General features: G+C 46.9%; 1 protein-coding gene across 1 annotated transcript in view; it reads right to left on the reverse strand.

The window, feature by feature from the left end:
• The window catches only part of LOC120980372 (DNA topoisomerase 1-like), a 66,113-nt gene that overhangs the window by 17,156 nt on the left and 32,807 nt on the right, over positions 1–16,150 (reverse strand). The window contains exons 4-5 of the mRNA XM_040409439.1: positions 12,475–12,597; positions 6,978–7,165 (exon numbers count right to left, since the gene is read on the reverse strand). Coding sequence (XP_040265373.1) covers positions 6,978–7,165; positions 12,475–12,597 — 311 coding nt within the window. The remainder of the gene's footprint in view (positions 1–6,977; positions 7,166–12,474; positions 12,598–16,150) is intronic.

Below are 16,150 nucleotides of genomic sequence, written 5' to 3' on the forward strand. Positions count from 1 at the left end.
CCCCTCTTCTTCTTGGGGGTGAAAACTTGGTCAGGACTCTTACCCTCTAAACGGAAAAACTTTTGGCAAATGAGACAAAAAATGGCCCAAGGGGGGTCATTGAAAGGAGTTTAGGCGGTAACCCTTCTGTCCTGTGTGGGGGGCCCGGTTTGATCCTTGCTATGGGGTCCTTACTTCTCTATGTACGCCGCTGTTTGTGGGGGTCCTACCTCTTCCAGATAACTATTAGATCTGTGGGGGTTTTACCTCTGGGAGTCCTGGGGCCCCTCACCTATCACAAGAATGGGGGGCCCTACACCCGGTTGGACATGCAAACTGCCGCTCCATTCATTTCTATGGGAGTTCTGGAGACGCGTGTCCTGTGTATGTCTCACATATAGGGTATCAGCGGTCATTTGTGTCTGGGGTTATAATTTAAAGGGCATTTCTACATATAACCCTCAGTCGTCAGAACTGCGGCACCAGACACAGCCGCATGCATGAATGCACTGCTATACCAGTATAACCAGTAGGTAGTGATGCCCTTGGGGTCCCGATCACCCCCTCACTGATCACACAATGACGACCCATCTTTGCAGCCTCTTATCGTACCGATGGAGACACAAGTCACTCATACAGGGATCGATTTGATTTTTGGACATCTGAATGAAAACGTTATGAGGCCTTACTGATCCCCCAGCCATCCCTGCTTAGTATTCCAGCGTTAAACCTGCAGTCTGGTTAATCTCGGCCATCAATACTTCCCTACGGTTTCTCCGCTCGCCTCCTCGCTGCATTTCCAGAGCATCAAAGCCGTAATGATTCTGCCTGGACGGGAAGGAACGCGGCAGCTGAATCATGGAATGGTATCGAGCCGCCCCCCCCCCCCCCCCCTCTGCGTTTTATCTTTGCAGCATTTATCAGCATTCCTTCCACCTTCTCCTCTGACAGCAAATGGTTAAAGGTTTCCGAGAGGAGCCACGACCACAAAATGTCCCAAGATGCCATAACCCCCCCCCCCCCACCCCTCTCACAACCCCCCTTAAAAACCAAAATGACAGGACAAGTGCACAATCCAGAAAACGCTGCAGGACTGTTAAAACTGACATTTAAAAAGGGGTTGTGCAGCACTATTTCATGGCTCACCGTGGGTTAAAAATAAGACGCCATACTCTCTCCCCCCCCCCCCCCCCCCCACTGCCGCTCCAGCCCCTGCGGTTCTCCACTTCCTGTCCCAACTCAACAGGTAGGAAATGCCTAAATCATTGGTGGAAGTGGTGAACTGCCTCTGATTGGCTGGGCATTTCCTGTGTGTCGAGCCAGGACCGGCAAACGGAGAGGAGTCAGGACCAGATCAGTGCTGGAACGGCGATGAAGAACATGGCTTCTTTTTTACATTAAAAACAACAAAATGTAACTGTGGGCAGCCCCTTTAAATCTCAGCTGAGGGATATGGCGCACTCGATAATGCATGCATGTAGTGTAAGGAATCTCCCCGTTCTTCACCTTTAACCTCTCAAGGAGGTATGGATTCCCCGATTCGATTCCCAGGTCAGGGTCACCAGAATGGTCACCAGTAGTAGTTTAGTCAGGAATGGAGCCAAGAGTCGTCACAAGGAGAAAGCGCAGGACACTTCTCTGACTGACTGCTCTCCTAACATACCCCAAAAAGGCACATGAACAGGAGGAGTCTAGACTTCCCTTTAAAGGGAATCTGTCAGCAGTTTTGTACCTATGACACTGGCTGACCTGTTACATGTGCGCTCGGCAGCTGAAGGCATCTGTGTTGGTCCCATGTTCATATGTCCCGGGCATTACTGAGAAAAATTATGTTTCAATATATGCAAATGATCCTCTAGGAGCAACGGGGGCGTTGCCATTGCACCTACAGCCTCTGCTCTCTCTGCAACTGCCGTGCCCTCTTCACCTTGATTGCTAGTGGTAATTATGTTTACACTGCCTGAATCTGTCAAAGTGCAGAGAGAGCAGAGCCTCTAGGTGCAACGGCAACGCCCCCGAAGCTCCTAGAGGCTCATTTGCATATAATAATTTTTCTCAGTTATGCGGGCACGTATGAACATGGGACCAGCACAGATGCCTTCAGCCGCCAGGAGCACACGCAACAGGTCAGCCAGTGTCATAGGGACAAATCTGCTGACTGATGGGCTTTAATTAAAGGGACTGTAAGAAATTCTAAAAAAAAAAATACTGATTTCTTCCAGAAACAGCGCCATTGTCCTGCACAGGCTGGGTCTGGTATTGCAGCTCTGCCCCAATAGTTGCAAAACCATACACAGCCCATGGACAAGAGTGGCGCCGTTTCTGGTAGAAAGCAACCTTTTTTCTTTTTTTACTAATCTCGTACACTGGCTTTAAGCAATCACATCCTGCCATAGGACGCTGCTGCGGAAGGATGCACATGGCGTATAGCTCCGTAACATTCACCCTCTGATAAGATTTTCATGTCATACATTCGTTTCAGTCGCCTTTTAAAAAATTCTTTCAAACGACAAACATGGTAAACCTGGCGGGAGTGCTGGACTGGATTCTATCCCTGCGGAGGAGGGAGCCGTCTCTGTGTAATCCCCTTGTCTGCAGTCTCTGCACCTTCCCGCTGCTCTCTGCATGCCACAACATCTTTCTAATTTGCCTAACTGTCCTGTCTTCTGGGTGAGATGTTTTGACATCGCGGGACGAGTAGACCGCTAATCCCATTTCAGACGTTGCTCAGCAGGCAGAGGAAAAGCACGCGGCGGGCGGAAAAGCGGCAATCACACACTCTGTCCTTGTGAGTTACCGGATGAAGAAAATGTATCACTAAAATTGTCATAGACATAGTTTTATGAAATTTTGTGCATCATTTTGTACAATGGGTTAAAAAACAAAAAAAAAACAAAAAAAAAAAACACACTCCCTTTCCCCACCATTGCCATTCTGGCGCTGCTCCGATTTCTACTGCGCTCAACATGCACAAAAGTGGAAATGAGCGGGGAGCAGAGCAACGCAGCGTCGCAACATATGCGAGAGGGGGCAGTAGGACTTTTCATACTCGCCGGGAAAACGCCTTACTCCTTTAAGTGACCCTTAGAGCATATTACTGTTCGGATTCCTACAGTGTGTAGGGATGAGCGCACCCGTGAAAGTTCGGGTCTCGAACTCAAACCCCATTGAAGTCAACAGGGACCTGAACTTCACTTTATATCGAAAAAGAACATAATCTTTAAGATGGAATGCAAAAGGGAAACCTTTAAAGGGATTCCGTCATAATAGAAGTCTATGGGAGCAGAACAGAAGGTCTCTAAAGGTGTCAGTTTTTGCATTCTGTCTTAAGAATTATGTTATAACGGAAAATAATAAATTCATAAATAGCTCGAACTTCAGTTAAAGTCTGAGTTTAGGACCTACGAACGCGACGTCCCTGGCTTAGGAATAAGGCAATGATCCGTACTGCACCAGAGCTCCGCAACCTCTTCAAACAGCTGATCAGCAGGGGTGCTGAAGCCCATTGATCACATACTGATGACCTATCCCGAGGACAGGTCAGTGGTAAACACTCAGACGATCCTTTTAAAAGGGTTGTGCAGGCTTATTCTTTTACAGGTCTGCGTAGGACCTGTGCATAATACTCAGTGGGCTTCAGACGACTGCCTGGGCAACCCGACCACCCAACGTGCAGACGCGTCCTCTCCACAGGTGATGTCCGACGGGTGGGAGAGCATGCTAGGCAACCCCTCAAAAAAGTTGTCTCGCCTCCGACATTGGGGGCATATCGCTAGGATATACAATGTCTGATAGGTGCAGGTTCCAGAGGTGGGACCCACACCCATCTTCAGAATGGCACAGCCACCCTCAGTTAATTCCTACGGGAGCGCTGGGTCATAGAAGTAAATGGAGCAGTGGCGCCCCTTGGACATTTTTGGCGCTCCCATGAGAATAAATGGAGGGCAGCCGCGCAAGCGAGTCCTTCACTTTACGGGCTCCGTTCCAAAGATAGGTGCGGGTCTCAGGGGTGGGACCCGCACCTTTCAGACATTGGATGGCGATATGCCTCCGCTGTCTGAGGCGAGACAACCTCTTTAAAGCATTTCCACAAAACCCGGAGGAGATCTTCTCCTCTAATGAGCTGGGAGCTGTCCTTGGTTCTGAAGTGGCCGGCTCTTTCCCTTCGACAAGCCATCGCCTTTTTGGAGGATTATGCAGACACCCAACGCGTTTGTCACTTTACCGTTCTGCGGGTCTATGGAGGTGGACAAGAATTTTCTTACTATTGTAGCATTATTGGCAATAATTCTTAAACCACTTAAGTGAATTCCAGGATTTCAAAAGCATCCAGCTGTGATTTTGTATTCCGAGGTCTCTGCTGCCTGCGCTCATACACTCAAGTTTCTTTGCAGTCTAATTTTAATTGCACTTTCTTCTCTCTCTGATAAATGGCTGAACTCCTCCAATTTTTAATAGTACATTTTCAAGATGACGGCTATTGCTTTCCACCCGCTGTCAAAAAACATTATTTTGAATTCCCTTCTAATTCGACCGGACTTTGCGCCTCACTAACCAAAAATATATTCATATTATGCAAAGTTTGTCTGAAAGTTTCAAATGGAAGGGGTGGCAGAGTGAAAGTTCAATCCATCCAGAAGTCTTTAGTGATTTTCTACCAGGTGGAGTCTTGGTGGAAGACACCTTCCAATGGCATTGAGATTGTCAGTTGAATACATATTGATCAGATTTGTACCGCCATCATGTTAGGGTTAGATACAGAGCCTAAACACCTCCGTCTTTCTGTTCAGTCCAACTCTGGGCAGGTCCGTGGCGGTCTCTGGTCAGCCTTACTACTGGCTTGTCTCATGGTGGCTGTACACAGGCCTGCTGCTCTGCAATGCAGGCAGCAGGTCCCTCTGGCTCTACATATGGTTACCCCCCATTCTCTGCCTCAATTCCTCCTCCTACAGTTCCCTCCCAGCACACCACTCGGCACTATCACACTGCCCCAACACAGCACCAATCCTGCACCCCTCCTCCTGATAGCTAGCAACCTTGACGCCATGTTTCCAAGTGACAATTGACCGGGTTTGGGGCCAATGCCAAACACGGCAACTCATCCGCCACAATTAACACAAAAGTTAAAACAGGCCACCAAAATGGAAGGGATAATCACAAAGTGACCATATGGGGACACAATGTACAGTATGAGGAAACCACAAAAATACCTTAAGGGACTCCTTACATGCATAACATACAAGGATGTAATACTTTGAGGGAAAGGGGCCACCAAACACACTCTGCCCTCATTAGTCTGGTATTAGGCCTTATGAGGTGGCCACGATGGGCTGTGCTACATAGTTTCACCTTAGAGATGTATGGGAGCTTTGGAGACCGTGTAGCTGCACAGGCATGCTCAACCTGCGGCCCTCCAGCTGTTGTAAAACTACAACTCCCACAATGCCATGCTATAGGCTGTCTGATAATTCTGGGAGTTGTAGTTTTGCAACAGCTGGAGGGCCGCAGGTTGAGCATGCCTGGCTGTAGCACATTCAGCTTGGCAGTTTCTATTCATCCAGCCACGCAAGATTGGTATACAGACAGTATGAAAATGCCCCTTTGAAGAAAGCCTAGCTATTCCCAGCTAAGATGATATAGGTCAGGGGTAGACAACCTGCAACACACCAGCTGTTGAGAAACTACAACTCCCAGCATGCATACTTGCTCTGCTCTTCTAAGAAGTCACATAGAAATGAATAGAAAAACCTGATGAAGGGGAACTGTTTGTCCCCGAAACGCGTTTTTTCTTCACGTGCCATCTTCAAATAAAGAAGAATTCGATTTGACATCAAGACCGCCTCTACCAGTGAATTTGCTCCATAGCAAAACCCTATTCATTATAGAAATGAATGGAGCATGCTGGGAATTGTAGTTTCACAACAGCTGGAGTGCCGAAGGTTGCCGATCACCGATACGGGTGGTTTGGTAAACGACAGAATGAACGTCTACCTTGGGTACGTGTTGGTTCTTACCAACAATCATTTGCTAAAATGCATTTGTGCAATGTTTGGTTGATCAGGCAGTAATAAACGAGTAAGACCCCGTGAAGCCCCTTATCCCCCCCCCTCCATAGTTTGTGGCAAGAGTTACAATGCCCGACAGTAACCTAAAGCAGGGCAAAAACACATTCTTAATATAGCCCTTGGTTTTACCCTTTGTTATTTTGCAGCCATTTTTTATTACCCTATTTCTTCATCACCTATGGTTTGGCAGCGCCCATTTTTTTTCTATGCAGAGTGGGCTCTACAAGGTGGTCTCCAAATGGATCCAGGGGGCTCAGAAAACCCCTGCAGCCTGGAAACCATTTCCGGAGAGGTGCTGTGGAGTGGGATACAACTGCAATCTCACTTCTCTTTGGCCTCATTCAGACGGCTATGTTTTAGGGACTGTATTACAGCCGGCCTAACTGACAACTAACTAAAGCCAATAAGACTCCCGGGTGAAAGGAGGCCGTCTGAATGAGGCTAAGGGAAGAAAGGTTGCCCATGCCAATCAACGGGTCAAAGCGTTGAGTGAATGAAAGGGGGGCAAAATGTGGGACTGATCTGTAGAGGGCTTCCAAGAGAAATCTGCAACTGCAGAAGAACCCTCTGGGGGTCTGACTGCTGGGACCCCCGCGACCAGGAGATTGGAGTTCAAGTATGCGCTTTGTTGTACCCTTCAACCCCATGACGATGACCGAGCTATACAATGATCCTCTTTCCCAGTCCCATAGAGATGAATGTAGCAGAGACGCACACACTGGACAAAGATTGGTCCTCCACGGTTTAGAGCCTGTGGATCGAGAAGTTGGATGGACAACCTTTGGCCTCCCTTACGCATATATATCTTAATAGAGCATACGGACATCACCAGGACCCCAATTACGAGGCAGATCAGAGCGTCAGAAACAGCCGTCTCCAGTTGGAAGACTTGACGGTGACCATCATTGCTCTACTCCACCGGAACCCACTTACCTGCTGCAGTTGATGATCACATCTTCAGGTAAAATGCGCTTCTTCAGCATACCCTGCTTAGGGTGGTCACCTCTCCCACGGAACAAACTTGGGGGCTCAATTTTAAAGTTTCCGATTTTTTCCCTGTGGTGATCCATGAGACAGAAGCCAAATTCCTCCACGATCTTGGCGTTTTCTTCCTTCAGTTTCTGCCAAGAGATTAAAAATAAAATAAGAGGAAGATTTGTAACTTTAATATCTAAAAGGGGGGGGGACATCTGAGCAACGTGCAGCATAGTCCAGTGATATATCACGGCACTGCATGAATATCCGGTCCCTAATATATATTTATTAGTGTAATCTCAGGATATAAGACTGCGGGTCCCAACTACCACACGTTATATATAGTACCTGCCTCCTCATATACAGCAGAAGGGTCTTCTGGGCGCCTTCGGGCTTGGATGCGACTTCTACCTCTGCACCCACTCTAGTTTGTCCTGTGAATTGATGGTTCTTTCAGGCACCAGGGCCCCGGATGAAACTGCAAGCTAATCTGCACTCGTTACATCCCTGGGCACGCTAGCATGCTGCAGAACATCTTTTAAAAGGAAATTTGAGGAAGGAGGAGCTGCATGCTAATCACTGTTGATGAAGCCTCATCCTAAAAAGTTGGGAGTACCCGCTGGGTCAGGGCAAAATGGTAGCCAGGCAGGGCGGAGGAGAACCGCACCAAGGCAGTAGGGAGGGAGAAACTGAGCCATAGTATGCCGATGCCAGACACTACACTGTATAGGGTTCGGTGCCAGCAGCTGCCCAAAACTTAGAAGCATAAAAAGTTTACTAAACTATGAAGATTTTATAATTCTAGACATCTTATCCAATCAATGTCAGAGGAGCTGAGCTGCAGAGATGTTTTCCAGCTTCCTGGCCTCTCCCGAAGGTCTTCAGTGTGCAGTACGCATACTCCGTTAAGGCTACTTTCACACTGGCGTTTTGGCTTTCCGTTTGCGAGGTCCGTTCGGGGATCTCACAATCGGTCCAAAACGGGTCAGTTTTGCCCTAATGCATTCTGAATGGAAAAGGATCCGCTCAGAATACATCACTTATTTTTCCGTACAGTATTACATATTCAGGAGTAGAAAAAAAATCTAGCCACATTGTATTCCCCGGACGTCTCAGCGGGATCTCATTGGTGGCAGAGGGTGAAGGCGATCCTGGACGCGATCTCTCCTGACATGTCAGTTTTATTAGCTACTTGCACTCCCCATGTAATAACAGTTCTGGAACATCTATTGTTATGACTGTGCTGTACCATTCCTTTATTATTCCTGCTAGAAGTGCTGAATGAATTACCAGAAGTCTGCAGTAAAGGTACTGCTGGGTGTTACCAGTAGCGGGTGTGTCTGACTCTGTCCAATCAGTGCTGCTGCTGTCAGAGTGGCAGGACACCCCCCCCCCCCCCCACTGGTAACACCCACCTGTACCTTTACTGCAAGCTGCTGACAATTCATAAACTTCTAGTAGACATAAAGGAATTGGCCAGCGTGGAGTCATAAGAACAGATGCTCCAGAAGCAGTACTAAAATAGACAATGTCAGGAGAGGCGACGGGTCCTCTTTAAAAAGGGAAGAATTAAAAGGAAAGAAACACTAAAAGTAAACCTTGCCACACAGAATCGGCCATTAATACCAATCATATCAGTAGGTCTTAATTTGTTGTAATTATAGGGAACCTGCAGCGTTTACAGAGCAGGAGGCGCTTAGCAGATTGAGGTACTGTGCACTCTTATGGGAAAAGATTCTGTAGCATTCTGGGCTTAGGAGTCCAGTGGGCGGTCCTCATCACGGATAGGACCACCCACTGGACTCAAGGTCAGAACCAGCAGAAATATTCATGAAGAAATGACAGCTTTTACAAAATCGTTCCCCACAAGCTAATATTTAAGTCTGCTCAGCGCTGCACGGATCAGGCTGGATTTTCATGGTGACGGGTTTGCTCTTAAAAGGGAACCCGTCATCTACTTTATGGTGCCCATACTGACGGCAGCATAAAGTAGAGACAGGCGAGTTGATTTCAGCGGTCGGTCATTTAAAAGTTAAAAGTAAGTGGTTGCCGAGAACCAACATCACAATCATTGCAGACTGGGCCTGGAAAAGAGTCACGGCCTCCTGAGAAGAGTCCTGGTTAATCATGAATTCCTGCTCTCCGGCCCACCTGCTGATGGCTGACAGTCTAATACCGAGTTTTCTCTCTTTCTCTCTAGGAGAGAACTGCCAATCATCAGCAGATGGACGGGGGGAGCAGGAGATTATAATAACCAGGACTCTTCTCAGGTAGATTTGACTCTTTTCAAGGCCTGGGCTGCAATGATTATGATGCTGGTTCTCGGCAACCACTTACCTTTAGCTGATGAGTGACACACCGCTGACATCAGCATTTCTGTCACTACTTTATGCTGCCCTCAAGTTGATGACCGGTTCCCTTTAAGTGCCATTTTCTTACTAATTCGTACTTGTGTAAAGAGCAGTTTCTTTTCCCATCAGGCACTGCACTGGCCACTGGATTTCGGAATTAAAGGGAACCTGTCACCGGGATTCTGTGTATAGAGCCGAGGACATGGGTTGCTAGATGGCCGCCAGCACATCCGCAATACCCAGTCCCCATAAATGTATCAGAGCTGATACATATGCAAATTAACCCTGTCCCCGACTCATCTCACGTACAGGACTCATCTCAGGGTAATTTGCATATCTATCAAATCGTTTTTTATACACAATAAAAGCACACAGAGCTATGGGGACTACTGGGTATTGCGGATGGGTTGCTAGATGGCTGCTAGCACATGTCCTCAGCTCTATACACAAAATCCCGGTGACAGGTTCCCTTTAAATATATAACTTTACAGTAAACATTGCCCCGAACCTTCAGCAGCGGGTGGAAGTTATTTATATTCCTCCACAAACAGCTAATCAGCCCCTGGTAGTGCAGGAACATAATGGGGGTTCTGATTATCCAGACCCCATAGGTGTAAAATCTGCGACTGTCCCGATATTCCGTAACTTTCTATTTACACAGATAAATCAGCAACGCTCAAGAAATGCTCCATGCACCCCCAGCCCTTCATTTCTCCAGAGCCCCCTCCCCACCATTGCTAACCATACAGTTGAATCATACCACTAAAAGATAAATCTACGGGAAACCTACTAAACAGTGGGATATTTTATTGATCCCTTCTCCACTCGCTTTCAAAGCACACGCACAATTCTGCAGCAGCTCAAATAACAGTGACACAATGAAGCTGTCGCATGTCTGACGGCAACCTGGTTCCTAAAGTAGGCTGGATTTTTAATGCAGCTCTGGATGTGACAAGAGCATAAGGCAAAATCCACACAGGACTGAAAAGCAGCAGATTTTTATCTGCAGATTTGCGCAGGGGTTCAACAACTGCAGGCCAGCAGATGGGATTTTTCATGGAAAAACTGAGCACCTGGGAGATTTTCAAATCCGAAGTGGAAAACTTCTGTGGGGTGTGGACTTGGCCTTCGAGGCAACACATAATTAAAATTTCAATTTTATGCAAGTTTACACAGTAAGGTCGGGGGTCAGCAACCAAAGTTGTGAAACTACAAGCCTCAACATGCACACTTGCTCTTAGAACGCCCATACAAGTGAATGTAGCCTGCTGGGAGTTGTAGTGTCTCAACAGCTGAAGCACTGGAGGTTGCCGACCCCTACAGTAAGGTATAGTAAAATCCAGTATCCAACAGATCACCTTGATTACAGACTAAGATTTTCTGGCTTTCTATAAGATTTTCTGGACCATCAACCGTAAATTTGGATTTAATGTGTCGAAACCCATAGGAGAAAATTTTAACACAGAAAGCTATATCAGCCTTTGAATAATTTTTTTTTTTTGGGGGGGTCATTTATTATACTGAAATACGCCTATATTGGGTGCATTTCAGGCGCAGCTGGCGGTGCTATCTGAGACTTCTCCCTGCTCACGCCAGGTCTAAAATTGTGGGCATGGCGTGGTAGGCCCGTCTCATTTACCATTTTCTACGCCCGTTTTAGGCATAGAAAATGGTCTAAATGTAAGACAGCTAGGAAGCAGCGCTGGATACGCCAAAGTTAGGAAGAAGCCGGCGCCTGTTCAAAACTTCAGCCGATCCTCCGCCAGCTATGGGGCTTTATTAAGGCCGGCGTCTAAACCGGCAGTCTTAATAAATGTGCCCCTTAGAGTAGAAATAATTAAAAAAAACATATAAAAAAAATCATATTGTTCTGAGCATGCAGCTCCTACGCAGACCTATCTGCCTTCATGGTTTTAGACCATTAAGATGTCCCTTTTGGCCATTAAGCATTCCAGAATGACACCTACAGCGCAGCGTCAATAGAAAAACGCCTGGCCTTGCCCTTTAATACCCTTGCCTTTTTGGAAATGGTCCTCCGCAGGCATTTGTCACCATCTGAGACTCATGGCTGAGGAATTGGGTGACAGGTGTTACTGTTCATCAGGTTTTAGCAACGCTGGCAAGAACGCGCACAGAGGCTGCCGATATCTGCTCTGCCCGAGATCCAAGCAATTAATCATCCCAGCGGAAATTCACAAATTCCAGGAGCTTTAAAACCGACCCTCATTTATCTTCATCTTCAGGAAGGGAAATAAAAGAAATCCCAACTTTTTGCTGGCAATTCTTTCCACCAGACGCTTAGAAATCGGCATAAAAACATTATTTTCTAATCTGAAGAGTCCATTAGAGTCTGCAATAAGTGATGGAGTATTGCCCCCTCCCCATAGAGACCAGGCAATTGGGGGAAGCTGCATATAGGGCCTTATTTCTGTACATAATGTAACAATGCTGCAGTTCAATATAGACATTATTTATCACCATCATTAGAGGACAGGAAATTAAATGAGACAACTCTGAAAACTCTGTCCCAGTCTACAGGGCAAAGCTGAAAAGTGATCTTCAGAACGGTTTAGGTCCCGTAATGCGAAAAGTGCTGCACTTCCAGTAGCTGTAGAGTTCTGCTGTGCAGTAGTGGTGGACATGGGTCCTGAGGCTCATTTGGTTGGGGGGAGCGGTTCTCCTAGGAGCCCATATATTCTAGGCACAATGCTTACATGAGCTTGTCATGCACTGCTGCCAATTGAGCTAGTTCAATGGGACTTCAAGTTTTAAGTGAACTATGTTAATTGTTATAGATATTTTCAATATCTCTGCTTGCTGTAAGCAATGGGAAAATTCTTGTTTAAATCCAAAGGCTAAAAAATAAAAATAAAAAAAATGTTCTTTATCCGGTCCAATGGACACTGGTGAGCAGCAAGGACATATTTTCAGGCTCAATGGGAAAGGAGTATTCATGGACAGCAAACAGAGATCCTGAAAATGCCTAGAAATTAAAGCTCAAGGTGTATTGGGAAGTCACAGAACTTTCCAGTGTACAATGGTTGCGGATACACCTCTGGTTACATTAATAAAAGGGCAAAGTCATCGATCTACATGTATTTTACCATTTTTTCTTCCTTGGTGCGATTTTTTCTTTCATCCGTTATCCTTTTGTGATAACCAAATATTTCGGTAAAGTCGCACTTTGCCAGATCGGTGATCGCCATTCGCTCCTCCAGGGTCATTTCCTATAAGACAAAACACAGTCATTTGGTTTTTTAATAATGTGCCATAGATATTGAAGTAATATCTGATCACAGGGCCTTTGACCTTAAAAAGGAGCCGCCGTCTCTCCTAACTTGTCCGTTTTAGTAGCTACTTGCGTTTGCAGCAAGACCCTGATGGGAGTGGTAGTGGCCCTGATGATGAGGAGCCACGGCGGACTCCCTCAGGCCGTCACTCCCTGGGGTCAGTGCAGTGAAGGGACACTCCCTGTAGCTGTGGGCCCTGTCTGATGGTAGTTCAGGGGTGCCCATAGGGTTAATGTCCATTTGGGTGCTAAGCAGGGCTCGTGCTGGAAATGCAATGGCCAGTGTGTGGTGTAGGGCTAGTTTCACACTAGCAGCAGGGGAGTACGGCAGACGAACAGCATGTCGGATCCGTCCTGCCGCTAGGTCAACTTGTGCCCCCGGACTGCTGCTCCGTCGCCATTGACTATAATGGGGCGCAGTTCTGGCGGCAGCACGGCAGTCCAAGCATAAGATAGGCAGTTAGATGCAGCAATGGCCCTCTGGTTACTCCTCTTGCTAAAATCTCTGTTACTAAGACCTCTGGCTTGCATGTACAATCTGTCAACAGTAGCTGTAGTGTCCACTAGTCTGGGGTGCATAGGGTGTCTTAACTTGTTTCACCTCTGCAGCAGCAGGGTCTGGATCACCTAGCACTCAGTTAGTTACTTTGCCATCTCTCTCTTGCTGCAGCCATGCAAATCCTCCTCTATTTCTTGCTTGCATCTCCTGGAGCTTTAGGATGTGGCAGAGACTCCAGGACTTGTACATGGAGTATATAGTAGAGGAGCACATTGACACTTCTCCTTCCAAGCTCTCTACAGTTACTCTGACTGGACACTTCTGGAGCTAAGGGGTGAAGCCAGCGCACTCCGTGAGCTTCAGAGAGTGCAGGGCCACGACTTGCCTGCGCAGTTCATAGCATTAACATTACAAAAAATTATATAACAAACCAAACTTTGCAGATACTCCCAGAACCGGGGTACTGCACATTCCCCATGTAATTATACCATTCCTTATTATTCTTGCTAGAAGTTATGAATGAGTTACTAGACATTTGCAATGAAGGTCCAGTTAGGCGTCTGACACTGGCTGCACCGATTAGATAGTGTCCGACTGTGCAGGGACACCCTCAATGTAACAGCCATCTGGACCTTCATTACGAGCAGCTAGTAATTCAGTCAAGTTCTAGTAGGATTTATAGAGGAATAGCACGATGGAGTCATAATTGTTATTACATGGCAAATGCAAGTAAAACATGTCCGGGAAGTTGAAAGGTCCGCTTAAAAAATGATGTTCTAAACTGCAACAAACGTGCTGGAAAACCATGTGTGTGAATATCGCTCTAGTTCAACTTTCAGGCTGAATTTTAGGGTCTGCATTATGACATCACTGGGAGCCCCCGCAGCTGTACGGCGATCTATGGTCATTTCATTAGAACAATTGCGACCGTAATAGAGACGCTAAAATGCGGTCACATTATGGCTGAAATGGTCCTTAAAGGGGTTGTACAAAAATAGAAACTTCTTTATTATTAATAACTAGCTGAAGGACGCGGCTTCGCTCGGGTATATTTAATCTATTTCATTTAATGTTTGTGTCGGTAAAAGATATCAACACTATCCACTATAACAGTGACACCCACAGCACCCCGCCCCCAAAACACTGACCTCCACCCCTTAACACTGAGTGACCCCCCCCCCCCCCAACGGTGCCCCGTCCCTTAAAATTGGACCCCCACAGGGGCCTGCCCCATTAACAGTGGCCTTTACTGGATCGGGGGCGTGTCCTTTTGAACAGCTCACTCTAAGGCTACATGCACATGACCGTATGTGTTTAGCGGTCTGCAAAAATAAAAAACGGATGAAATCCGTATGCCATCCATTTTTTTTTGCGGATCCATTGTAAATGCCTAAAATGGACAAGAATAGGACATGTTTTATTTTTTTTGCGGGGCTAAGGATCGGACATACTGATGCGGACAGCACACAGTGCTGTCAGCATTTTTTGCGGACCCATTGAAGTGAATAGGTCCACATCTTATCCGCAAAAAAACAACAAAAAAACGTAACTGACACGGAAACAAACAACGTTCGTGCGCATGTAGCCTAAGACAGCAGCACTGTGCTGTCTGAGTGCGTGCTGCAGGGAGAAAGTCAGCCTCCTCCCACCTCTGCAGCTGACGAAAGTCCATTTTTACCTTCATTTTTTGAATCCCCGTCGGCTGAGTGGAGGGGGTGTGGCCTAGCACAACCTAGAAGTTGATTTTTAACTTTATTTTTTCAATCAGTCGGCTGAGTGGGCGTGGTCTAACTGCATCTGGGGCGTGTCCTTTCGAACAGCTCACTCCAAGACTGTGCTGTCTGAGTGTAAGCTGCAGGGAGAAAGTCACCCTGCCTCCCATCCCTGCAGAAGTTGATTTTTACCTTCATTTTTTCAATCCCCCGTTGGCTCAGGAGTGGGAGGGGGCGTGACCTAACCAGATCAGGGGCATGGCTCAGCAGGACCTGGGGGCGGGGTTTTAAGTCTTGCAGGTGGACACATTGTGGAAGGGGGCGTGTCTTGGCCCTTTCCTGCAAGAGTGACGCCCCTCTGGGCAACTTACTGGCTCATTTGCATACCAAATAAACTGGATTTTCAGAGGATAAAAACATCTATTGCTGGAACAAAATCACATCTTGAAATAAGGCACTAAGTGCTATTAGGCCATGGCTTTACTTCAATAGCGATTATCCTGGTGACAGATTTCCTTTAAAGCGCTCCTACAGCAGTGAAGGGCTACAAGGCTATTTCTAAATGTTTTCAGGTTCCAGTGGCTACAGTGCAAAGTATTATTAAAAAATACAAGATGTTCCGCACTGTGGAAAATCTCAGAGGACTTGGTCGGAAGCCAAAAGTGACCTGTGCTGGCCAGGAGGATAGTTAGAGAGGTGAAAAAGAATCCAAGGATCACCACCAAGGCCGTCCTGGTGAATCTGGGCTCTGCTGGTGGCAATGTCTCAAGGCAGACAATCCAACGGACACTGCAGAACAAGGAGGACGCCACTTCTCCACATAAGGCACACAAAAGCTCGCTTGGCCTTTGCAAAAGCTCATCTGGACAAAGAAGACGACGTCTGGTCTTCTGTGTTATGGTCAAATGAAACAAAAATGTAATCGTTTGGTCACAATTAGGTTTCCTTCATTTGGCGTAAAAAAGGAGAAGCCTTCAACCCAAAGAACACCATCCCCACTGTCAAACATGGTGGTGGGAACCTAATGCTTTGGGGTGTTTTTCAGCCAATGGACCAGGGAACCCAATCACAGTAAACGGCACCATGAAAAAAGAGCAATACATGAGGATTCTCACCGACCACATCAGGCCGTCTGCAGAGAAACGTGGCCTTGGACACCAGTGGACATTTCAGCATGACAATGACCCAAAACACACAGCAAAAGTGCTGAAGAAACGGTTAGCAGACAACAACATTAACGTTTTGGAGTGGCCCGACCAGAGTCCAGACTTGGATCCAAT

The sequence above is a fragment of the Bufo bufo genome, chromosome 10 (assembly GCF_905171765.1).
Source record: "Bufo bufo chromosome 10, aBufBuf1.1, whole genome shotgun sequence".
NCBI classification, from domain to species: domain Eukaryota; kingdom Metazoa; phylum Chordata; class Amphibia; order Anura; family Bufonidae; genus Bufo; species Bufo bufo.